Raw genomic sequence first — 27,121 nt, forward strand, 5'->3', positions numbered from 1 at the left:
CATTTATTGTACTAATTATCCCCAAATTCAAAGTATTTTGTATGCACCGGAGCAGTGTGACACAGAACAGCATGCTTAATTTAATGAAATGTCACTGAATCTCTTTTAGCTTTCTTTCATCTCTAAAAGACATTAATCATTAAGTAGCACGAGGAAACTTTGAGTTACATTTCTCTCAGTTTAAATTTTTTATTAAACAAATGCAGTGCTGGTTTTTTCCTCCAAGAGTTCATAACGTGAAACATTCCCTGAATACAGATTTAAAAGCAGTGGTATCACAGCAAAAAATTAGTCTGGGTTCTAAAAAATGTTGTGTCTAGAGCACATTTCATTCCAACAGTCCCTTCTCCAAACAAAAGCTTTTATTTTCTATACTGAATTTGCAGTAATTTTCCCTTAACAGCAGTACTGAAATCACTTATTTTTATTACTGTGCTCAGGGATATGAAAAAAGTTAAGTGTAGGTGTTCAAATTGATTTAGCCTATTTGCATCAGATATAATTTTCGAGTGAAAGAAGTTAAGAGGATTAGAGGACTACTGTGCATCACTGATGATTTCCAAATGAGACTTTGGCCATGGATATGGCTGAAAGAGCCAACACATCTGTATGCAACTGTTTGTCTATTCTGTCTGCTATAATTTAGTTGCACTGCTGATGGGTGTTTCTGGGTGTGTTGGGTTTTCACTGCTTGCAAGAGATAAAAGGTATTATTAACAGAAGAAATGAAAAATCTTATCTTCCTTTTAAGATCATCAAGAAGCACTTGTAGGGACCACTTCTTGTTTCTGAAATGGTGTTTCTCAAAGACAAGGGCAAAGTTCTAGTGTCAGTTCACTCTCAACTGCCTGGCACAGGGTTTCATGTCAAGGCTCAAGTTCAGCCCGTGCTGCCCTGGCTGTCAGTACTGCACTGCCATTAAAGTGCAAGTGGTGGTGATTCCTGTAGCCAGAGTTAACTGGAAGAAATAGATAAGCCAGGATGGTAAAGAAAAAAAGGATGCTAAAAACATGGTACATGAACTGCAAGATTTAACTGCTGATTTCCTACTGTGTTCTACTGACTGCAACTCTGAAATTTATATATAAACTTAAGCATGTAAGTCTATCCTTGGAATTTATACATATACTTAGATGATATTAAAGTGCATTAATATGTTATTTTATGTCACCAGTGTTGTCTGAATGACTAGAAATCTCTTCTATTAAACCCCCCCCCACACACCATTTTTCTTTCTCTCACGTTATTTTATCTGGAGTACATAATGCTTGTGGATACAGCTTCACATCCCCAGTTTCTGAAATGCTGCAAGCTCACTACATCCAAGTCAGGAAAGCTAACCCAGTCTGGAGAGGCAGGGGGCACAGCACCCCTGGAGTTCAATAAGCTTCAGATTTTTAGTAGTGTCTGCTGTCTTCTGCTTTGTTTTTAAATGAGCCAAAGCACAAACTGTAATTGCTTTTTGTACTGCACATGGAGGGAAAGTATCTACCCTACAGCAGATAACTACATCATTTTAGATTACTGATCTTTCCTGCTAGCCCTGTGTCCTCTGCTGTGATAGCTAACTCATTACCTCAGCTCACAGAGAGGGAAGTGGTGAGAGCAGCATGCTGAGAGCATGGGCCTCCCCCCATGCTGCTCTCAGATAGAGCCTTTTTTTTTCCTGTGGTTACCTGAGTTGTCTCTTGGCTATTACATACACCAATACAGATAAACGCATACATGTTCCTACACACAATACATTCTACTAAAAAAGCTTATAAATTATTAAGTGTAAAGTCTCTTTGGGGCATTATTATATTCAGATTTCAGTATTTCACATTCCGAATTATACTGAAATATTCACACATTCAGAAACAGTCTTAAATTTGTTTCCAACAAGAAAGTTCCCAGTCTGCACATATAGGGGTTACACACAAACTCCCAAGTAAGCAGAAACATGCCAAGTTGCAATGAATAAAGCAGAAAGAATTTTGAAGGTTGTTACTCCTGGGACAGCTGAGAAGAAAAAATTGTCAGTATTTATCAGGGTGTAGATTTTCAGGTCTGGTTCTTAGTAGCTCTGAAAACAGAACAATACATGGACTGACACAAATTATTTCTAGTAAGAGAGAAAGATGCATTACTAAGAATGTAAGAACTGTTTGCAAGAAATAGGGCTGTTTGAACAACGTAGAGATAGAGAAATCCTAAACCCAAAGACAAAAACTATGAGAAAAAGGCTTTAAAAAGATTAAATTTTGCCCTAATGTCAATAAATCAACTGCCTACAATGAGAGCCTGCAGCAAAGTTAAGAGAATAAGAAAATATGTATGGAAAAAACCCACAAACTTACCTTCGCAGGCTGTATACTAGTAAATTATCTTCTAAGCATTGTAGTGAATTTCAAATAGGACAGAAAACAGAACTCAAACTGATGTAATTTCTCTGGGCTGATGCAGCCAGGTATGATTTAGAGATACAGTACCAAGGACTGCACCTTCCTCTGGCTAGTATCTTTTGAACGATGCATTTGTATTATACTTTAGCAATTTTTGGGCTTCATTTCTGACCGGGTATGTATTGCAGGACAGCTTGAATAGTTGGGTTAACACAGAGATTAACATAAAGATGAGCTCACTAAAAGCCTTTTGCTGGGACAATTCTCTGTTGGATGGAAAGCTTGCAGGTCCCAGCATGTGTTCTCTCTGATGCAAAGATAAGCTGTTTTTTCACTCAGGAATTTAAAAAATCATTTCAATTCCTTCTTCAAATGTGATTTATTTATTCCTTTTTCCACATGCTTTTTATATGAAAGATGCTGAAGACAATTACATATGAATATATATGTATACACACATTTTGCATCCATGTGCTTTTAGGCTGCTTTGCCTAATAGATCATAGCATAAATAGCTATCACAGCATTACTTACTGCCATTTTTAACACTGTGAATACAATGCGTATTTAATTTTATTTAATTTCAAATGGGCAGGATGGTTAATTACAAAAGCAACAAGACAGACATGTCATACAGTATCTTCTGTATTCCCAGTGATTACGGCAGGTTATTGTATGAATACATCAGTTTAATGTAGCTTATGCTGCTACCTGCTGTTTTTATGGTCTTAATAATCACCAATGCTATAAACACGAGTCCATAACAACTAACGACTTCAAAAGATATTTCCAGATTTGATACTTCACAGTTTCCAGCCTCTGAATTCAAGTTTCTGGGTAAAGCCTAAGCATACCCACAGCTGATGCAAACCACCACTGCTTCGTGGCATTTGCTGCCTTTAATGAAGTTCAGATAATCTAAACGAGCTCAGAAGCCTATTCCTGCACCTATGTAAACCTTGTGTGATCACTGCTTTTACTTCCACCAACCATACAGCCCACTATCTTTCACAGCAGTACAGGAGCTATCAGCACAAGAAACTAAAACATTATACAAAGCAGACATAAACCAAGCCCTCATTATTAGATAGCACAACCGTGCTCACCTGTCATGTGAGAATTTTAGCTGCTGGGTCTGTTGTTCATGAGCATTTATTAGCAGTTTCTTCAGTAGTTCACACTGTTGGTTCAAGTGCAAATCCCGGATTTCTTGCTCTTCAGCACTGTGCGTATTGATCATCTCAGACCACTCCTTCGTGTGCTGTGCCACGATCTCTTTGACCTGTTGAGAAGTAACAGCAGCTTTGCTAGAGGTTTCAGACAGGCCATGAGATCAGCTATTACTACTGCTGAAGATGATGTAAAGACAATATTAAAAAAGATTATAAAGAATGTAGTTAAACTGTGAAAGAAGAAGTTCCACAAATGAAGTTGCTCCACAGAGCAACAAAGCCACCGAGAACACTACTGTGTGTTATAAGCACAGATGTAAACCAACCCTTACTATTAGGACTGTGTTATCTAAAGAGCCTTGAATAAATTGGCTGCATTTATGCTCTTGACTGTACTACCAATATTTTAAAATATTCTCTAACACTGAGTTCATAATAGTGGTAGGACAAGGGGTAATGGCTTCAAACTTAAACAGGGGAAGTTTAGACTAGATATAAGGAAGAAGTTCTTTACAGTGACGGTGGTGAGGCACTGGAATGGGTTGCCCAGGGAAGTTGTGGATGCTCTGTGTCTGGCGGTGTTCAAGGCCAGGTTGGACAGAGCCTTGGGTGACATGGTTTAGTGCGAGGCGTCCCTGCCCATGGCAGGGGGGTTGGAACTGGATTATCTTAAGGTCCTTTCCAACCCTTACTATTCTATAATTCTATGATTCTATAATAAAATGGTTTCACATTTCTGGTTGCCAAGAAAAAAAGTAAGTATTAGATGTATCGAAATTAACTATGGGAAGAACATCCTAGTGAGTGGGATTTATCTGAGGGCTTAAATAGTCTCTTAGATTTTGTGGAGACAGTTTTACAAACACAGTCAGTTTACAGAGAAATCCTGTGTTTAATGCAACCTGAATCTGAAGATGGGCTATGTATCTTTGTTTTATATTCTTTAAGACAGCAGGGAATCTGACAAGTATTCTTCTCTTGCTTATCTCTTAAGACTCATGAGAATAACGAGATTAAAGTTTTGCATTGTTCCCAAGAGATAATATGAAGAAGTCTAAATCACCAGAGTTATAGTAATAATATATTGCACTCAATTTTGAAAAGAAGATAATAGAAAGATGTATTTTATTATCCTTTAATAATTATCTTTGGGCATGTTGACAAGCTCTCCTACTTTTCCATAAACGGTATACAAAATATGCCTCACAAAAAACCTATTTTCAGGTAGTCATTTCAACTGCTACTATGGTAACTAATAGCATCTGGGTCATCTAAACCTTATTCTTCAAATAAAAAATTACCACCATATTGCTCAGAAAGTAAAAGAATGATGTCAGTATGTCAGGTGCAGGCCCACGTGTGGGCTCTGCATAATGCAGACTCCCCTGCAAACACTGATGGTGAAAGAAGAGGGGACCTTAACAGCCCCAGCCTCCATCCTGCCTTTGAGAGGCTCCTCTGAAGGCCCTCCCGCACAAAGCTCATGTTGTGTAATGAAGCTGGACTCCTACTGAAAAAAACCCAAAGCAAGTATTTTGTAACAGATCAGGGTGACAACCACTACCTGAGAGCCAGACTTGCACTTGCACTATTTAACTATAGTTAAATAGTGGTCCAGTATTAAACTGAATGGGATTGGAGGCAGAAGCAGCTGACAGAGAGCTACCTGGAGTTTTCTGCAGCTGTCAGAACACAACAAAAGCATTTTGAGGCAGGAGACTGGTACGACTAATGTAGGCCTAATTCATCAAGGTGCTTAAGAGTGAGTGTACCTCCAGCAAAATGAGCCTTGCTTATTTTTGTGCATGCGGGTAAGCGTATTACTAAGCCAGAGTCTATCAATATGAAGTGATAAAACCACTGAAGGATGTGGAACAGTCTGTGGGAGTGGTATCTTTAATAAGATGTTCATAAGGCAGGACTGCCTTGAGGGTCAGAAAGGAATAGAGGGTTCAGTTTTCAAATGTGTCAAAATAAACGCTTGGATGTTGGTAAGAGACTTGGTTTTCAGATGGAGTTTCTGAAAGGCCCAGGGGCAGACACTCCAGCTCACCTCTGGCACCCACTTAAGGCACCTAAGTTAGGACCAAGTTTAGTCCAAGCTCCTTGGACTAAAGAAGAAACCCGCAAGGAGACTAAAGCATGGCAGTGCTTCATTTAATCTGAGAAGACAGGAAGTCAGGATCATTAAAATGTCCCTGTCTGTGTTCAGGGACAGATGTGCTAGTGAGGTGCTACTAATTTCAAAATCAGCATGCCATCTAAGCAGCAGGTACAGCTCTTTGTAAACCAGGTTTTTCTCTAGGGGTGGGAAAGAAACAAAAGATTCCTTTTCCTAAATATCCTGCATGATTCCTTTTCTTAAATATCCTGTAAGCTACAAGTCTTATTTCAGGTAGAGCAAGATAAAACCTGATGAGAAGGATGTAAAGGATTTGCCAAACAGCAGTTACGAGACTTGAAATACCCAATTTGACTCAGATTCAGATGACCTTAGAACCCGTGACCATTAAATCATCTGAAATCCAATTTCGCTGCAGATCTGTGATACACTTCAAAGTTCAGATGTAGTAAATTCAGTGTACATCCCTGCTTTTCTCTGATTTATTAGCATCATAGTGAAAATGACTATTTCATTTGCTGTGCTCTTGTCCTACTTTCCACTATATTAAGATAGTGTTGCTTAATGGTTATTTTTCTTATCCTTTTGGTTAGCTAACTTCTCTCTTTCCTGTTCTACAGACTGTGTTTGCAATCCTGTCCTTTCATGTGTTCCATCCCTGGGCCTAAGAGACTAATTAAAATCTTCATAAGGAACTTTCTTTTGCACAGCATATATGCAAGATGTTTGTTTAGTCACTAAGTTCAAGCAGGAATAATCTTTGAAGTCATCTATCCTTTTTTTTTTCCTTTTCATCCTGTGCCTGCTTGATATTGGGACCTACTTTTCTAAATGCAGAGGAGGAATTTGCATCTGCTAGGTTAACTGTGTGTGTGAAGTACACACTGGGACATTCAGATCTCATTTAAGTATTTTATGCCAAACTCGGGCTGGATGTTTCCTCCTGACAGGAAGACGTTTGTAGATGAAAAGGTCTCTGGTGCTAAAGGTGTACGTGCACATTGTGACAGAGCTGCACTGGAAGACATGAGCTGTAATTAAAGCTGAAGTTGGTACAATCTGATATAAAAATTAGTGGCCCAAACGCTGAGGAATGCTGAACAACTGTTAATTAATCAAACTCCCACTATATCAGTGTAATGCATTCAGCATCTCAGAATTCAATCTAATTTAATTGTGCCTACCCTCGTCTAAGATAAAAGTTAATTTCCCTATGGTCTTGAGCGCTGTTTTCCAACCTGTTGCTTGCAAACCTTTGAATGATCTCCAGGAATGATTCAAGGGCCCACACATGTCAATTGAAACTACAGAAGTCTGAGAATACTAAAATGAGTACAAAATCTGGAAAGTTTTGATGGAACCACAGTGAGCAAGACATTGAAAATCAGTGACCTACAGAAAACCACAGACGTAGATGACTCGCAGTGGAGTTCTCTGGGCATTATCCGACATGCAGAGACTTGGCATTTCAAAGGAGCTTACATTTAAGACTCCTTTGAAAATGTCATCCTAAAACCTGACATGGGAGTGGACAAAAATCGATCTTTTTTACAGGTATGGATTAAATTGAAGTGAACCAGTTTGAAAGCAGGATTTTAAAAGAGACAGAGCTCAGAAACTGCATATGTTCGTTGAAAGGGAAAACATAAGTAACATTTATTGGATTTAGAAGATTAATGAACACTTCGATGTCTCCTGCGTACAAATCACGCCTCTTCAGCTCTAGACTGTGAATGACATAGGTGAGAAGCAGAGATCACAGCAAAGAGTTTTCTACACAATATAACTTCAAATGAGTTTTGAGCTTATGCCTGGATGATCGGGAGCTAGTGCTCCTCAGAGAGTTTATTTCACTAAGAAATGAATGAATTACCTACTTAAGTTGTCAACAAATTTGCTTTTATTTAAGGAGGAAACGGTTCTGGATTTCCCATAGGGGAAGAAGATAAGGAGATGAGAGAGTGCACTGGGGTTTGTTCCCAGGTTTTTAACTACATCTTTGGCTGAGCCAGCAGCAATGAGAAAAAAACCCTTGTTTAGAAAACCAAAATCTCCTCTACATGAAATAATAAAATCAAAGAAATAAATTAGGTGAAGAAAAGGTGAAACTTAACTTATTCTGATCTCAAAGATGTGGCTGCTTTTGTTTGTATTTTCTACTCATTTCTTTTCACAGGTTTCAGCTTTTAGAGTAACTCTCCTGTACATCGTCCTGTACTCTCCCTCCACATCATTTTGTACATGGATGTGCCTTCTAGTTTACCTGCCACCCTCTAAGTCTGGATATCTTTCAGAAACTTGAAAGCGTTTTCCAAAGGAAATAAGAACTCAGTAAGCATGTAGTGGTATGGAAGTATAGAGGAAATAGTTTTAAGCCACTGTGAATCACAGCTCAAGAATAGCTTTTTCAGATGAACTGAGGTTGAGTCCCAGAGCACTTTTGTTCTCCAGCACCTTGAAGAAAAAAATGCAGTAAGCAATGGAGAAAAAACACCCCTAGAAATAAGACGTAACTTAGTTCAAGAGCAATTTGGACTCCTCCTCCCCTAGGAGACAGACTAACAAATGTTGTCCGTGGTGACAATGGTGGAAAATGAAAAAGAAACTTCTTTATGTATATATTTTGGGAAAGTATTTAGCATCCAAATTTCATACAGCACATACTCTCTTTGTTTAGCTAGAACAGATACAAACAACCAGTTTTGTTTCACGAGGCATGAATGACACTTTCTTCAAAATTTCAAAAGGGCAGGAAATTGATGTTGCTTTTTACACACTTTTTAAGAAACATTTTTAGACACTCGATTACTCCCATTCTTTTCTACACGTTATTATTCCTGAAAATCATTCATGTGCTTCCAAGAAAATTAACCACCACTTGGGTCTCAAAAAGCTCTCTTTCAGATGTTGCATGTGTTCAACTTAGCTGTTTGCTTACCTTAGATTTGTGATCTGACGTTAGTGTCTGAATCTTAATTTCCGTTTCTTTCTTCAATTCAAGACAATTATTGCCTCTAAAAAAAGGAAAATTGCAAATGTGTGCCACAAGTTAAACATCTTCCCATTCACTCAGCTCTCACTAATTAAAACGTTAATCAGAGTTGAAGTGCTGCAGCGTATTGGAATGAAATTATTTCTTCTGGCAATTTATTCACAACTTTTACAAAATATGGTTGGATCAATGATCGTTCAATTCAAACACCACACGATTAATTCGAGATTGGCCCAGCAATTATTCTGTTGCTGAGAATATGTCAAGCATCTCCATTTATGGTACTTGGTTCCTTTTCCAGGCTTAAAATACTTTGCCAAGAGAGACCAGTTTCTGCCTGAAAACTTACAGGCATATTAATTGCCTTGCCATGATTTTATCCTCCGTTTTAAAAGTAATTTTTGCTACTTCTTTTCACTTTGAGGCAGAGGAAAAGAAGTCCTTTGAATAACTACCTCACAGGACAATTTGGGCATACTAAATGAGAATACCTTTAGTATTACACTAAATGTGAATACACTTTAGTACTGAAAGTGTTGGTACCCCTCTGTGAGAACACAGTGAATGGGTTGCATTATCTTTGCAGAGCACATCAACCCATGTAGATGAATCCAAGCTGTTAGATACCTTATATGACTTGGAAAGCAACAAATCTTGAAGATAGCCCTCACTCCTGCAGTAAGCTGAATGGCCTTTGAATCTGGGTATAATGAATGGGGTTGAATGCAAGTTGCAAAGTTGTCTAATGCAGGAGGAGTGCATGATTCTAAGGAACAGGCTGGTAAAATGCCCACAGAGGGCCAATGCTGATGTTCCCCTGATGTGCCTGTGGGTTAGGAGATGGATGACTTCTACCTCTCACCCACAGGATTTCCTTCACTAAGCCAAATTAGATGGGTGGGATGGATGTACAGAAAAGCTATTGCATTGCAGCCACAACAGGAATTTCAATTACTATCTCACCAAAGTCAGTAATCTTTTGAAGGCTGACAAGCTCCATCTTTACCAATGTTCTCGTTCCCTTTTTTTTTTTACAGTGAAGGGTTTTTACAACAGAATACAAATTCACACATTGGAAGTCTGTTTTTTGTCTGGAATAATACAATATGTTGAGAGGAGTCTGTTCTAAAAACACTATAATATTTTTGTGTCAGATCATCCACTGATGTAAATTGTAACTTTTTACAGTAACTCCACTGAGTGGATGGAGACACATTCATTTTATCGTCTGAAGCTGGCCTTAGTAAGAATGGTTATTGCTCAACTGCAGCAACATTAATCCACGTTTGCTCTAGAAAAGGAGATTTATGAAACTCTTAACAAGTTTAAATCCCATTTTAATATCAAAGTACTGCTAAACTTACAGAAATCAGCAGAAAATTTTATCATCAAACAGTACCAGGAAAGCCCTTACTGAAAATAGTGGCATGATGTGTCTTGTGTTCCCAAGGGCCACGAGAAGGACTAGTCATTTATTTTCCAGTCATAGCAAGGAAATTTTTGTAGGGATTTCTAATACACATTTGACACTTTGGAAGTAATACAAAGGCACACAAAAAGGTTCTGACCACTGTTACCTCTGCCTGGAAAAAAAAAAACCCCAAACACATGGAAAAAGTCTTTGGTTATGCATATGGATAGTTGCTATCAGAGTCTGGCTATAATACATATATGATTTGTCACACACTATGAAACAGAATACTTACAAGGTGAATCAAACAGATTTTATTCCAAATTAGTCTAATTGGGTCAACCACTGGACTTTTCAGAATCCCAGACATCAAACCCAACTGATCCCTTCTCTGGAAATGCAGCTTTTATTGTATCTCAAGGCAACTTCCAGCCAGGCTAGACATAACAAGAGTTGTCCAGAGCTGCAGTCCATGGTTAAACCATTGAGTCACAGTTGGGAACAACCAACCAGGGACAGCCCAATCCAATATCACAAGTCCATGCTCACGCACACACATACACTTCAATTTCTGGACAGTCCTGATAAATCAGAAGAATCTTTATGTGCCCTCAACTCCATTTTGGAGTGGGAACATGAGCACATGTATCCCCATAAGCCTCTCCGAGATTTGTAAGCATTTGAAGCATACAACAGAAACAGCACAGGGAACAAAGTCCTGTCCATCTGTCAGTGAATTAGCATGTGATTAAGAGATCCTACTCTGCTGAACAATATGCAGTCATCATTCATCACGTCATGTGGCAGAAATGGACCACAAAAAAGCTGCACAACAAAATGAGAAGAGAAAGTCTTCTATACACCTATCTAAAAGCCTTTGTTTTTGTTTTTTTTTTTCAGGAAATACCTGGCAATTTCAATATAAATGCCTTTAAAACACATTCTACATGTTCTGTTGCAATTTCTATTGCTTGTAAAAGTTCTACAATGATCGACAAGGACATGGAGCATGTCCTGTACCCACTGAACCCAGGACTCTGGATGCATCAGATCAGTTCAGTAAAGTCAAATAAAGTCTCAGTCAATGTGTTCACTTTTAAGCATGTCCTTAAATATACTGCTCGATTGGGGTGAAGAGAAGCGTGTGCATAAGAACCTTCCTGAATGGGCTTTCAGGGCTCCATATACAATGACCCTGAAGGAAGCCCTTAAACCACTTTGACACAGAAGTAACAAGTGTTTTCACAAAAAGTCTGTGCTTTTACTGGATTGGATTTGGCTGTTAATCAGTTATTCTTGTAACACTGAAGAGCCATCAGATGACTGAGAGCTCTGTAGTCTATGGGAACTATGGAATCATAGTGAGGAATAGAGTTTGGTTGTGTATTGGATCTACTTCTGGAGTAGTAATTTTCAACTTTATTTTTCATTTTTTTAATGATAATTTTAAATATTTAAATAATTACATATTTAAATGATTAAATATTTAAAATAATTTAAAATAATTTAAATGATTAAATATTTAAATGATACTTTCGATGATAATTTAAAACTATCATAAAGGCTCTGGCATCCATGAGAGAAGTGTTATAAAATGAGGAAAACCCACTGCAAGTAGCCAATGAAGTGATCTCAAACTGGGAATCAAATTATCAACTACTTTTATACTGTCCCATTTAGGGGTTACTCCGGAAAGCATTGTTACCCAGGGCTTTCCACTATTTATTGCACAGAGACAGCCATTACTACCTTTAACTTTCTGACACATCTTCATTTGCTGTTTTGCTAGACGAGCAGAGGCACTGGCTTCTTCTCAGATCAACAGGAATAGTGATTCATGGTCCTTCTGATAGGAGATTCTTAAATACCAGAGCACAGGGAAGCCTTTCTCCCTCCATGGTAATTACGATGCAATGTCCAGGGCTTAGTTCACTGCCACTGTAGTAAATACCCTGACTCTAATTATAAATCCAGCTGTATCAATAACCTTCTGCTGTGTTACATTCAATGAAAACTGAATCAAAGCCATATTAAATTAATTAGTCCTGTAGTTGTTCCCTCTCTGTTCGGAAAAGTACTAATTTTCTGGAAGGAACTACTTGGATTAGAAGGATTTGGGTGCTTTACAGTTCTTTCCTGGACAAAAAAAACTCCAACAACCCAACAGAAGTTTTTTTAAGAGTTTCTAAGCTTTTAATGATTTAGTGAGGAGAATTCTCCTTACCTTGTTTACTTCTGACCGTTCTATTTCTGTTGCGTTGCAGGTTTATAACATGCACATCAAACACCACTGCCATTCCACGTAATTTATAAAACAAGCAGTATTTGTGGGAGAATCCAGTGCCAAAGAGGCATCTGTGTTCAGTATTCAGTGAGTGAGTTGGCTGCCAGTTGTTGTTGCCAGATGACAACAATATGAAATTAAGGCTAACTATTAGCATAGCTTGATATAGAACTGACAAAAGTAACTCCTGCTTTAGGTCACAGTATTATGGTATAAACTGCTGTCTCAATGAGATGCCAGTCAGAGGGTGAAAGGTGGAGAGGAGAAACTGCTGCCAGATCACATGATAGCAGCAAGGCAACAGCAGGTCCTGCTACATAATTCCAAATGGGATTGCAAGAGGGACATTTTATTAAAGTCACCAGTATCTTCCAGGAACTCTTCCGGGACACAGATTGTCCCAGGCCATCAGCTGCTGCAAACCAAAACAGCTTCACTCGAGTCAAAGGAGTACTACTGATTTATCCCAGCTTGAGGATCCGAAGGGTTTTTATTTGTTAAAAAGAAACTCCAACTTGACAGCATAGCAAAAGTCTATTATTCTAAAAAAGTCTATTATTCTAAACCACTCAGGATTTAGAAGCCAGGTATTCCCCCAAAATTCCAGCAGTGTTCCACTGGTACTTTCTGGACATTAGAGCTATTGAGGACCTTAGTCTGCTCCCACTGAACAGAACAGTGACATTCCCAGAAATAAGAATTTGAGGCAACTCCTTCTCTTTCACTTTTAAAACTTCGATAGTAGAAGACTAGGCAAAGGCAAAATGAGTATAACATTTATGGCCCACTGCTAGAACCTTCAAGCAGCTCATACTCAAGTTTGATGTAGGATGCTGGTTCAAGCTGCAATTCATTCATCTGAATGACCTGTTTATGAATGTTTTATTCCGAAGCATAGTATCTATTTTAAATCTAAAAAAAAAAAAAAAGATTAAAATAATATCTTACCCCTTCTTCTTGATTGCCTTCTCTAACATTTTCTCGTATGATACCTTTTCTTTATCATACTGTGCCACTATTTTGTCAATTTGGGTGCAGTGCAACTTCTGCATAGCGCTGTGCTCCTGGAAAACAGTAGGACCTTACAATTAGGTTGCTGGATTTTTAAGGTTTAGTTTTCTTACAGTGTAAAAATATCAGTGTATGAACAGATAACTTTGAAAATGGAATTTAATCTGGTTTAGCCATCTAGTGTTAAAGATTCCAGATATTCCACCATAAGCGCTAAAACATTCCTTTGTTTGAAAAATGAAAATCTGTAGTGGACTTTAAAAATATGGTAAACCTTAAAACAAAAGAATGATGGGAAAAAAATTCATCTTTGTGAATAAATGTCCATTTAAGTGCAATGTAAAAAATCAGATTTACAAGCTTAGATTATATCCAGGTTTCTGAATGCAAAGGACAAAACTCAACCCAGTCCCCTCCTTCCTCTGCGTATCTCATACTCAATATAGTGCTAGCTCCTTGGCCACTGCAAATCAAATAGATCTAAGTTCAAACATTAGCTAAAAATCAAATCATTAATAACGGACATTGTGAAGATCTGGCCTGCAGCAGCAGCAATGGTACTGAGAAATTCCACCTTATTGCAGAGCACCTCTCTTTGCAAGTGATAGTAAGCTGTACAATATGATTTTCAACTACACATGCAGACCAATAACCACTGCCCCCTGTTTCCTGCTGCCCCCCAAACAATAGAGCACAAGCTGAGATACTGGACATACAGGGCTACCTGTGGAGTATCACACAGCAACGTTAACCTGTTGCCTCTACTATAGTTACGTGACTTACATCAGTGAAGTTACCTATTAAAGGGGAGGAAAAAGCTTTTCCTATGATGAAAAGATGAATGCATGCTACACACCTGGGTCTAGCATACAGACAGTTCCTTTCGCATTACAAGACTGCCAGTAACAACACGCTTCACTTAGTACTTACATGCTGACTTCATTATTGAACTTGACTTCATATTCTGCTTTATCAGAAGAGCTACTCATAATGATGGAAATATTTAACTACCACACAGAGCATTAAATATTGAATTTACATTACAATAGGAAATGGTTGTTCGTTAATTTTATTAATATTCAATTGCTCCACATTTTATCTAATTGTAACAAAAAGCCTTGCATTAATTAATATGGCCTCTTCCAGGACTTTCTCTCTATTTTGTTTTATAGCTCATTTTGCATTTATTCTACCCACACTATTCTACTGTTCTTTGTTATTATTTTCTATACACCTGTGGTTTGCATTATCACTGTTTCTTTCTCTAGAAATACTAATTAAAGACTTCTACATCCACTTTTACCATAACATTAATACAAATGTTGTGATGCTTTTAAAAATCTAGTCCTGGGCTGTACCTGAGCACTCCAACATCTGCCAAGCACTTCCCTGGGGAATGTGTACAGCTTCCGAATGTATTTAGAACGGGGAACTGATTTTTCTGTTCTACAGAGGATTTAAAGGGAAACAAATAGACTCCATCAACAATAAAACATGCCAGCTCCAGCAGGGAGTATTTACACTGACTAACCAGGTAGGAAAAAATATGGACAGTAAAAAGAATGACATAAGCTTGACAGCACCAGCTAGCTACAGGTGAAGTGACTAAGAGCATCTCTCGAACTACCCACTCTCCTCAGATGAGCAGAACAATACAATGCTTGCTATAAAAGACCAAGTGCAAACAATGCAAAGCATGAGACATCTGCCCACTCATGTAACACTCCTCCACAATCGGGGAGGGCACATCACACAGAGCTAGAATCCCTGCTTTTCCCTCAGGACAACCATGATTTAAGCTTCTCTATCACAAACCCACTGCAATCTTTTGCAGACTCCCCTCTACTGCTACTTACTGCTCATACACAACTCTATCTTTTATCTGAAACAGACATATTATGGACCATATCCTCCTCATTTCCTTCCCTGTTCCTCCTCCCCATTCAGTTCATGGAACATCCATTTCTTTGCGCACAATATAAACAGGTCTGGAAGAGGAAGATGGGCTATAAGCAACCTCCACACGAAAGGCACAAATAGTACTTAGAAGTCAACTCCCTGCCAGAGGTCCCTTGAGTTCTATGACCTTCAACCCTTGGGACACTATTTAAAATAGGTTAACTAATGTGAGCTTGATTTTCTGTCTATGCTCAAAGGAAAACACATCACAGACAGATGCTGAACCCAAACTTCTATCAAGATTCTAAGAAATACGAATTGTTTTGTAGCATCTTATAACACCCTCAGTATATTTTTTTTTTCCAGAGTCCTTGTCCCTTAAACAATGACAGTATTATAGATGATGCAAAAGAACATTATAAGAGAACACAATCCATATGTGGGCCAACAGTTTCGAACTCCTGGCAGCAGCTACAGGACCATGATGACATCTGTCACACAGACAGAATCCCAGGGGCCTGGCCTTTCTGGTACCAGCTTCTCAGAACCCACCAATTCTTGTGGCACCTCGAAAACCTCAGGCAATAAGATAATGCTGACAGTTGCTGCTTTACACATAATGTTTTTTCCAAATTTGCTTTGTGAATTCTTGAGAGAGCTCACTAATTTCTTTACATGGACACTTACTCGTGTTTTTCTTCTCAGTGTCCCAGCCTATAGGACCAGCTTTGCTCACTGTCCAACAGATGACAAAGAATTTGCCTTAGGACTTAACTACAAAGATTTACATATAATCCTTGAAACATACAAAACATGCATTTCTCATGGTATCATCAAAGAAATCTGTGTTAGTTTCCCATTCCTTGGCTTTTTTCCTTCTTTTTGAAGAATTATGTCCCACATTTTCTACACATCTGGCAAACCTCCACTGTTTTCTCATAGTGACCTGTCTCATTCCAGGTTCAGAATACCCTCTCAGGTGAAACTACTTCACAGTGCAAGCAAATGGGCTGAGGTTTGGATGATGTTCTTTGCTCATAAGAGCAACCACCTGTTCTTCTGCAATCCCAACAGCAGCACAATGCTATCTCAGTTGTACTCTTCCAGACTCACCTTTTCCGAGACTAAACCAGCCTGGAGAATATTCACTCTCTCTCCTTCAACTCTCTCTTTCTTTATAGCCAGGCCACAAACTAAGCAGAGTATATGGTTCAAAAACTAGAGGCAACAGCTCTGTTGCAGAACTGATCAGGTTCTTTTGACTAGATATAAGGAAGAGATTTTTTACAATTAGGGTGGTGAAACACTGGCAGAGGTTGTCCAAGGAGGCGGTAGATACCCCATCCCTGCAAACATTTAAAGTCAGGCTGGACCTGGGCTTTGAGCAACCAGATCTAGTTGAGGATGTCTCTGGGGAATTGGACTGGATGACCTTGAAAGATCCCTTCCACCCAAAGCGCTAAGAACAGTGACCTGCCAATCTAATGATCTCTACCCTAATGAGACTAGGTGTTTTATTTTTCCTACACAAAACTGAAAAGAGGAACAGTGATGATTGTTCCTCCACCTGCCCAAGCATCCTTCTCTTAAAAGTATGGGTTAATAACAAATCCATCACAAAGTGAAGTCATAGTGTGTGATGTGTCTCTGTGTGGGTGTATACTGGGTATTACAGCTGTAAGGAGCTATGCCATGCGGGAAAAACAAATTGATGATAATATGCAGAGGGATGTCAGGAGAATGTTATTGTGGCTGCTGGAATCAAAATGGCTGAAACACTGAACAGAGTAAATAAAAAGAAAGATAGCATCAAAGAAATACACAGAGAGTGTTGCATTCTCAGAAGTCTGGCACCAATTCAGAAATGTGGTATTTGTAACAGTCCTATACCTTGACAATACAGAGACTGATGTGTTTGCATAGAGAGCACCTAACCCCTGCCAGCCAGCATTGCAGTGGAGCTGCTAACACTCCTCTACATTGAGTGGATGCTGTCAGAAAAAGGGACCCTTACTGCTGTTGTCTTCCTTAGCTAGCTCTGCCCAGGGCTACCAGATTAGCTCCTACACTGCTTACATCAGAGCTCCCTCCTCTTAACCTGCTCTCTCTTCCACACTCCCATGCTCTTTTCCCAAGTAAAAAGTGATGGGACAAAAAAAGTAATGGCCTCAAGCTGTGCCAGGGGAGGTTTAGATTGGATATTAGGAACGATTTCTTCACCAAAAGGGTGGTCAGGCATTGGAACAGGCTGCCCAGGGCTGTGGTGGAGTCACCATCCCTGGAAGTGTCCACAAACTGTGTACACAAGGCCCTTATGGGGCATGGTTTAGTGGTGGCCTTGGCAGTGCTGCGGAACGGTTGGACTTGGTGACCTTAAAGGTCTTTTCAAACCGAGTTGATTCTGTGATTCATTTTCAAAGGCCAACTTGGATGGAAAACTATTGGACTTTTCTTTCCTTAAACAATATGAACAATTCCCTTCTGTTTACTTATTCCTGCAGATCTCTGGAGTGCCTGTGGTTAAATGTGAGCCAACCTATTTCTGGAACTTTTAAGTTCAGTCTGCTCAATACATAGGCTTGCTGAAGCTGATTATGGATAACTAACTGCATAGCTCTCCAGCTCCATCCCAGCTGTTAAAATGCATTAAACCCACTGATGAGCACACCAAGCACTTCCCTAAGGTCATCTCTGAGCCAATATGGCCAAGCTTCTGCTCAGACTCTCCTCTCCAAACTCAAGAAGTTGCCCTTTAGCAAGGCATGCTCTAGACAGGCACTTTCTTGTTAGGACAGACTTGCACTCTGTACTTAAGACCAGCAGGACACAGGCTGGTTCTGATCTAAAATAGCTGTGCTTGAGCTAATGCTGAAAGCCCTTCTGAGTGCACAGCACTTTCAGATTGTGGCTGGCAATTTTTTCCTCAGATTAGAGGAAGCAAGTGCAAGCCTAAAGAGATGGATCGATTTTTTTTAACAGAAGCAAGTGCAGTCTTGGGTAAGATATCTTTATACTACTGTGGGTCACAGATACCAAGGACACAGATCACTGAGTATGGCTGTTTTCTATGTAACCATGGTACCATTTTCATTTGCAAAGAGTTGCTCTAGCAAGCTGCTGGATGCTGTCCAATGAGTAAGAAAATAGTGCCTACAAATATGAAGCCCCCTAAAAGATCAATCCTGTGAAGGTCTAGAAACTGTCCATGCCCAGAAGAATGAATGACAGACACTTTTTCTTGAGCATGGGCTCTGCACACAACAATAAAATGGAGAAATCGCTCGTTTTACTTCTGCACAGGGTCAGTAAGGAGTCTGAAATGTAAGGAGCCTGAAATGTAACTATTTAATTCTACCTTTAATACAAGGAGCTCCCCAAAATGCCAATTATTTTAAGTAATTTCTTCACACTTCATTGTACAGACATAGAGTCCCACACCCAGTCATGAAAATAAACACAAAGACTGACATTAAAAATGCCCAAGCAACTACATTACATCAGCTCTAAAATGAAATCTGCAACCAAAGAGAGCAAGGAATAACCGCCCCAAAAGCCCAGAATGGATTTGTATGCGTTGCCAAAATTGAGAACTTAAGATCCTTTCATAACCTGTTATGCCTCTTTCTCTAACAAGAGTAATGCTTTTCTAATGATAAAGGGCAGGAGAAAATTGGCTGTGATTTTCTAATGTAAAGTAAAGTATATTTATGATAGTGTTGTATGTATTTGGGACATCACTGCCGACAGTACCAAGCAAAAAGCTTACTCTCAAGTGGTTAGCACAGATGTAATGTGAGGAAGAACAGGGCATTTCATTTTTCAGTTACACATTCCAGTTCTCTTCAATGATTTTGCAGTTTCTCCAGTTCCTGTCTTCAATGCAGCACCCTCTCACACCATTACTGCCTTTTCTTCCAAGCTGCCTGTCAATATGTCATGCAAGAGGGAGCTAAATAAAATCATTACCTGAGAAAGGTGAGCTTTGGATGCTTTCACGGGTCAGACAAATGTGCACTGAAACTTAGGGAGACATATAAAAGGTTGCTAAAGGGAAAATTTGCCCATTGGAGCATATTTCAGTACATTTACAACACATATGCCTTTCTTGGTAGTCCAACTACTGTTCCTTAGTTTTTCCCCTCCAATTTAATTAGGATCTGTCTGTGCTACTGAGCACTGCAACTTTAGTCAATTAGAGTGTGTTGCTCAGAGAGCTTGTAACGATCATACCTTTGCATGTTTCTTCTTTAAGGCATTCAGCTCTTTCTGCTGTTTCTTTAAATGCTTTATATAAGCCTACAAAAAGAAAAGTTAGATCATTTTTTCTGTGGTCTTATTGATTTTAACCAGATAAAATCCTGACTACTTAAACAATGAGGAAAACAGCTTGAAAAGCTTGTGTCCATACTTACCTTCATTTGCTTTAAATCTTCTATCTTCACTTGAGGAATAAGGTCTATACCTAGGAAGGTATTGATAAAGTTCATACATATTAGTATATCTGATACTTTTGAGTTTTATCATAGAAACCTACATTTAGGTTAGTAATTAATGTCTTTCACCATATAAAAATAATCACAAGTTAATGAGAAAATAAAGATATAGCTAAGATACAGTTGATTGCGATTTCAAATGCACTACTCAATCAATTGCCTTGTGAAAAAAGAAATTAATCCATGAGTGTATTTTAACCTCTTACAGTTCTGGGCTGAAGTGTCAAAACACTGCAACCTAAGAACTGCAATAGCTCCTTTTCTGAAAGCACAGCAAACCATTTATGTACATTAAAACTGAACCATGCAATTTCAGAACTGCTGTCCACAGCTGAAGCTTGCTCTGGCACCGCTCATTTCAGGGCAAAAGCTTCTTGGGTAAGGTTCTACATCACTACATAAGGGGTTAACTGAGGTTAGGTATCCTTCTCCTCAATTTAAACCACAAAAATTATAAGAGTGAAGCTTTACCTGCAGCCCATATGTTAATGGAGGTAAAATTTGCATTTTGGTTAATATCAGGCTATGAGAAAAAGCGCAACAGTAGACCCCAAGACTGAAGGAGAGTTAAAAATGGAGGAGAAACACAAAACCATAAGTGAAAATACTAGTAAGAATTCAATACAACAAGCAAATCTATCATAAAGGACTAAGTACTATTTAAGTGAATGAAAATACATTTTGATCACCTTAACTGCAATGCAAGCAAAACCCAGTCTCATTTTATGTTTATGCTTTAATAAATGTTTTGTGACATGGTTTGTAAGCTACTATGCAAATCCTACATGGAATGATTAATAAAAATGTCAATACAATGCCATGAGTTGTAATACATAGGCTTTTTCTGAGTTTTTGCACAAAAATGTTCCCCTGCACATAAATATGCAAACATATTTAGTTAACTGCTCTTAATATCTTCATCAGGGATTGTAGCGATACGACATGAGGTAATGGGTCCAAACTTAAACAGGGGAAGTTCAGGTTGGATATAAGGAAGAAGTCCTTACTGTGAGGGTGGTGAGACACTGGCACAGGTTGCCCAGAGAAGTGGTAAATGCTCCATCCCTGGCAGTGTTCAAGGCCAGGTTGGACAGAGCCTCGGGTGACATGGTCTGGTGTGAGGTGTCCCTGCCCATGGCTGGCGGTTGGAACTAGATGATCTTAAGGTCCTTTCCAACCCAAACCATTCTATGACTCTATGATAATACTGCCTGTGGGCTATAAGATTTCCCCTGACTTGGAAAGGACTTTCTGCCTTTTAAGGTGAATTTAACTGGAAAAGATTCAGATGCTATAAAGAAAAAGAAAGGGGCAAGGGGGATAGGCAATCTCCTTAGGGAACACAGATTTTTTCATTTTCTTAGAAGCGTAAGATTCTGCTCAATTATATGGTATTACCATTAGTCTAGTAAATGAGACTGGAACAGATTTAGGCACAGACAGAGGGTGAAGTTTTCAAAACCACAAATTACTTAACTATTACTGAAAGTCAGAGATATTCTGTTCACTTGAAAGCCTTCCCCAGACACCCTATCTTGCTGGATATATAATTTCTAATAGCAAGGTGAGTTGTACATTGTAACAATGGTAGAATTATTCAGATGTTAAAAGATCACAGATAGAAGTAACACAAAATAAGGACTGTGACATAGGATATAAAAACGAACAGCTCTATTTTAACATGCGAGAATATGGATAAAAATGGTTGCAGACAAGAATGCCTAAGTACTGAAATCTCAGTTTAAGACCAGGGCTGCATTAGGTATGCTGTGTTCTAAACAAACTTCCTCAGGATTTTATTTTAAATGCAGACTCATTTACTTTGTTCACCAGGTCTGACTCCATGGCAACAAGAAACTACTTGCCAACCCCAGCAAATTTCATGCTTAATTAATGCACAATAGAACCAATACTTTTGCATCTCTTCGTGACGATACATGAAACATGAAAACACCTCACTGCGTAAAATAATCTGTGTTTTACACTAGGGAAGGACTTGAAAGAGTTCAGGTGCCAGAGATGACCTGTTTTATTGTCAAAAGTGACTCCAGAGAAATGGCACCTTATTTCTCATGAGGACCCTTCACATCTGTGTATTCAGCCATGTCTGCTTAAGTTTAAGAACAAGAGCAGTCAGTGCTCCTTTCCCCTCCTAGCAATACCTCTGGGCCAAGGTGGATGAAAGAGAGTGCACCAGATTCTGATTCTTGTGGGCCATTAATATTTATTGTGTTTCAGCGGCACAAATTTGTTTTCTCACTTAATCTTCATTACCTGTGACAATGTGAGAAACAAATAATCCCATTTGACTCTATAAGATGATTTTGTGGAATGAATGGTGGCTAGTGACGAAAAATACTTATTCGCTTATAAATGAGCGCATTTAATATGGATAGTTTTTACAATGAACATGCCATTTCCATAATCACTATTCAGAGTAAACCCACACATTGAAAACATTTCTAATTGTTGGGAAATCCCTACAGAATCCAATGAATTCTAAATACCTTTAATTAGTTAAATCTGCAACTCTGCCAAGGGATTTGTGGAGGGAGAAAAAAAAGCAGAAGAGTTGCTGTGGCGTATACCAGAAAATAGTCACTCCTGGCGGCACTCTTCCAGTAGATCTTTAGTAAACTACTCCCTGAGTGCAGGTTACTACTGTTGGAGGTGGGTATACGTCTACACCAAGAGGTCAGTTACTAAAATAATACTGTATTGGCTTTATACAGCCTTTTTAAGTAATATAAAAGATGTATTTGCAATTAAAGATCACACTCAATGGCAAAAGAAATTACCTTCCAAAAGGGTAAGAATGAATACAACTGCAAAACTAAAACTGAGTAATGAGTACTTCTCTGGGACTTTCTGAATCACTTCAGGACTGAGGGAGTGGCACGTGATTTTCATCTACCTTTCTTAGCATCGGTCCCAGACCCAAAGCCTGCAGTGGTAGTTGGTCGCAGTTCAGAGCTACTCTGAGGTGTTACGTTGGCTTTGGCATTATTGGCTTTTCCTTTTCTATCATTCTTCGAAGTGTCATTTGGTACATCAGCTATATCACTCTGAAAGAAACATGCACATCATAATAAATTACTTGTTTTTTTACCTGTAGTATAAAAGTTGGAGTATGGGAAATTCCTGCACTTGCTTACTTTAAACATAGTTAAGAAAGCCTCAACATACTTTCAAACAACATTATACTCAGTAAGTATTTGTAACCTATTTTAAATGCTAACTACTAAAATATGACCTTCTCATTTCTTAAAATATCTACTTCTAAGGGATGTGTTAGTATGATCCCTGAAAAGTCAGGTAGTAAATAGTACTTCGGTACATGTAAACTAACATAAGTCAAAGTATTTCAGAGAAGGACAAAGGGTCTTCTTCTTAAAAATGAGAAATGACAAGGTAACATGCATCGATTTGAGAAGGACCAGTTTACTTTAAAAGAAGAACATAACGTGAACATAAATGGGCTGTTTGTCATTAAGTTCTACTTACCGTTTCAATACCCATCGCTCTCATTTGGTCTGCTCTTTTCTCTGTGATCGACAAAAATTTCTTTGGATCTGATAAAGCATCCACAATATCTGTAAGAAAAAAGTAATTGACTTTTTATGATCCTCAGAGGCATCTGGAAATTAATCTTTTACAAAAGCTTTATGGTACCCCTGTTACGAGCCATGGCTTACAACAACAGTCCAACATTCCATAGTGAACTTGGCAGGACTGAAAGCACTTGTCTCCACAGTGCTTGAACACACGAGGAACACAAATGAGTTTATAATGCACCAAGGAGAGGCATTAATCCAGGTACCTTATTTAAGAACACCACACTGACTCCATCAGACCAAGCTTGCCCTCACTTACTCCCAGTTGATGACACTAGAGTTTAAGACCAGAATGGGACCTCCTGAGCCACAAAGCGCTAACAACTTTGTCTCCTGGTTATTCTAGGGGGTGCTGACTGACTTGGGACTGCAGGGAATTGCAGGCAATGCCATTATATTTCCTAGCTAAACATCAGTTTCAGATGGGTGGTTAAAGCAACTGGGGAGATCCGTTTTCACTTGCCTTTGTGATGCTCCCTATCGGCAACATGACAGGCTGTGAAATGGCTCTTCTATGAACCATAATGACCAATATTTGAATCTTGCATGTGACACAGGACCACTAGTGGTATCATAGCACTACCCAGCATCGGATACCATAGAAATAATTGAGTCTGGTTTCTATACGCAGTGAAAAATGTGCAAGCATAGGTTTACATGAATATTTACTTGCATATTGAATAATCCCTTTCCATGGCTAATTTCAACAGTAAATGAATTACAAAAATGGCAAAGGAGGCCCTCCACTGCAAGAAATTATTTTACAAATTAAAGTGAGTCAGCACTGCAGCAGTGATCTGTTTTGATGATCCCTCTGAAACTCTAACTTTAGTATTATGGAGAAAGGGGTCACTAGTCTCAGTTAATAAGCCTTCCTTGACACAGCAGTAACTTAAGAAAGGAAGTTTGAACGCTGCAGACTGATTGACTCATCATCCGCTACAAACTATTGTCATTTAAGTAACTCAGGTTTGTGTCATGACCGGCAGGAGGTCCATGGACAGGGCTTCACTTGCAGGAAGCTGTTTCTTTGTAGGATGCTGCAAGGCCTGATTTTTGGCTGCTTATGAGCAAAAGATAAATGCTTTTGTACTCTTCTATTCCAGCTGGTCTCACCAGCATATTTCTGCATCATCAGTTCTGACATTCATGGTTTTAATCATCATTTGAATTTTGCCCATGTTTCATATCATCTCTTAGCCATTTTCCAAGTGCAGTTACAATAATGCAAAGCAGAAATGCTGGTCCATTGACCAGATGTGAAAAATATCCAACCCATCAAAGGTTTGGGAAGAAACTTTCTACACTTCTTGTGCAAACCAGGGGTTAGGATATATCATCTCCCTTCCAACTTAAGTTGTTCTATAAATGTTCCTCTGAAGTCACCGGATGCATTTCTCAAGCAAAAAAAAGCAGACAGGGCTCCCATTCCAACAAAAGCTGTACTAAATACATAGCATTACCCTTGACAGCTCTGTTTATCTACACAAATAGGTTGTCTCCAATAACTGTCGTGACTCAATGATGTCTTCTGAAACTTACTTCAGATACACAAAACCTGTGTAGGAGTTATTTTCAGCCACAACAATGGCATTGCAGCTCAGCGCTGTTTCCCTTTTCCCTAAGTTAGTAAGCATGCCTTTTTGTCCTTGGCATGCACCCTTCAATGAAAATCCAGGACTACCCTGCTAACAGGATGTGTCATTTGAAAATGGAACCTGATTATCACCAGCGTCAAGGTGAAAATGACTAACATGTTTGGGAGAGCGAGACCTTTGCAAATGGCATTACTAACCATACAAGCACATCATCAAAGGCTAAGCATTTCTACAAGGAAGATGTGACTCATTGCTGCTTTTCACGTTGTCATTTGTCCTCTGCTTACGTTTTTCTTTCTCCCCAGTGAGGTAAGGTGGGGGCAGGGAATAGCATTTTGTAGAAGAATTGCAATTAAGTATAAAACTAGGAAAATCACTGGCAGAGCACGTAAGAGGTCTCTAATCACTAACCTAAGTAGCCATGCTTACTTATGTACAGCTTCTATTACAGAAGCTTCTCTTTGGAGAATGCTACTTCATTTACATTAATTTGGACCAATACTGTATTTCATTGTGAACAGAGTAGCTGATGCAAATAAACCACAAGAACTTACTAAGTTGTATGAAAAACAAAATTAGGCAACTTTTAAAGCCTGTGATACATTACCCATTCTAGCTATTGTTCAGTGTAAGTTTTTAAATCTTACTCATAGAGGTTAAAAAAAAGAAAGAAAGAAAGAAAGAAAGAAAAAAGAAAGTAGGCAGCTATTGAATTGAGCTGTACTTTCCTACAGGTTTACTAAAACAACTACAGAGATCCTAGTGATAGCCCATAAAACAATGGGAGGTTCACTGCACATGATACGTAATTAAAAACCACATGCCAACAGAATACTAATGATTCCACCTGAGTATTAAAAGTTATTTTCCAGTTGTTCATCATGCTGCTGTTCTATATCAATGAGAAAAATACATAAGACACATCAAGACTATCTGCAAAGGGAGAACTATTTAATTCATTTAGTTCATGTTAATAGGGGGTCTGTTTTTCCCAACACTGAATGACAACTAGTTCTCTCATTCACAACTAGTGAATAATAAGCTATGACAACTAGTTCTCTCATTCTAGTGGCATTTTAATGTAATGGTACTGTTACTCAGGGGTAGTATGCTTTTCTGTGTCTTCACCCCTAGCAGATGAACCCTCCGTAGAAATGCTGACAGTTGATCTACATAGCATCCAGTGTAGATCAGCCAGTACTCAACTGCACGCAATTTGCAAGTTCTAAACTGGTGTTCAAATTCTCTTTGAAAAACAGCTCTTTCACTTCTGAATTGGTATAATACAGTTTGAAAAAAAAAAGGTAAAGAATATTTCTTCCCTCTGTGACCGGCCCACTCAGGACCTTGAGCCACATCAAACTCTGCTAAGTTTAAATTCTACTTTCAGAAAAAGGGTGGCATCATTGAGAAAAACATCAATCCCAAATCAGAAGCATGTCCTTAATTTAGAAAAATTTTAACTGAGTCATTTACTGTCAAAAGCTTAAGGTCAGGGAAGAAATAAAGCACATACTTAAATGCGTCCCTAAGATTCATGGTTCAATTACTGCCTCCAGAATCTCAAGCTTAAGCAGAAGCTTACATTTTTCTTGAGTCCCTGAAGTTAAATACTGTAGATGAAAACATGCTGTGTAAAGGCACAGTAATGTTCCAGGACTGTGGAACTTGCCACCAACCAAGATTTAAGGTATGAACACCACAAATGCTTCTGTAAATATTGTTACTTGAGTCTAGGCCTGTTCCAGTTTTTCAAAAGCCTGGATAAATGCCAGCAAACATAGACTTGAAGACACACTAATACCTTAGCTTAGCTTTCCCTTTCTGCAGTTTGTACTGTGGAAATGACATGCAAGAGAAGTAGCACTAATTCTTTGCATAGACAGCTGGTTTGAAATCGTTTTTGCAAAGAGCAAAACATTTTTATCAATAATGTGTCACCAATCAGCTCTAAGGTGAACTTCATTTTGCTGCAGTCAGAGCACTAACATTTAGCGCAATTCCTATTTCACAGTTTTAAATGGTTTACACACTGTGTAACATACAAGTGAATTCCATCTGCAGTGAAGGAAACATTTCCCAGAGATACACCCTTGGTGTGAACTTACCCAGGACACTGATTTAAGTGGTGTTATGGTTATT

At 38.7% G+C, this 27,121-nt stretch overlaps 1 protein-coding gene across 7 annotated transcripts in view; it reads right to left on the reverse strand.

Annotated features, from left to right (window-relative positions):
- The window catches only part of PLCB4 (phospholipase C beta 4), a 197,205-nt gene that overhangs the window by 10,054 nt on the left and 160,030 nt on the right, over nt 1–27,121 (reverse strand). For all 7 annotated transcript variants that reach the window (XM_030490897.2, XM_030490895.2, XM_030490896.2 and 4 more), the window contains 7 exons: nt 23,272–23,360; nt 22,682–22,832; nt 19,687–19,736; nt 19,505–19,570; nt 13,313–13,428; nt 8,616–8,691; nt 3,490–3,665 (listed from right to left, as the gene is read on the reverse strand). In XM_030490897.2, coding sequence (XP_030346757.1) covers nt 3,490–3,665; nt 8,616–8,691; nt 13,313–13,428; nt 19,505–19,570; nt 19,687–19,736; nt 22,682–22,832; nt 23,272–23,360 — 724 coding nt within the window. The remainder of the gene's footprint in view (nt 1–3,489; nt 3,666–8,615; nt 8,692–13,312; nt 13,429–19,504; nt 19,571–19,686; nt 19,737–22,681; nt 22,833–23,271; nt 23,361–27,121) is intronic.

The sequence above is a fragment of the Strigops habroptila genome, chromosome 6, assembly GCF_004027225.2.
Source record: "Strigops habroptila isolate Jane chromosome 6, bStrHab1.2.pri, whole genome shotgun sequence".
In the NCBI taxonomy this organism is placed as follows: Eukaryota; Metazoa; Chordata; class Aves; order Psittaciformes; family Psittacidae; genus Strigops; species Strigops habroptila.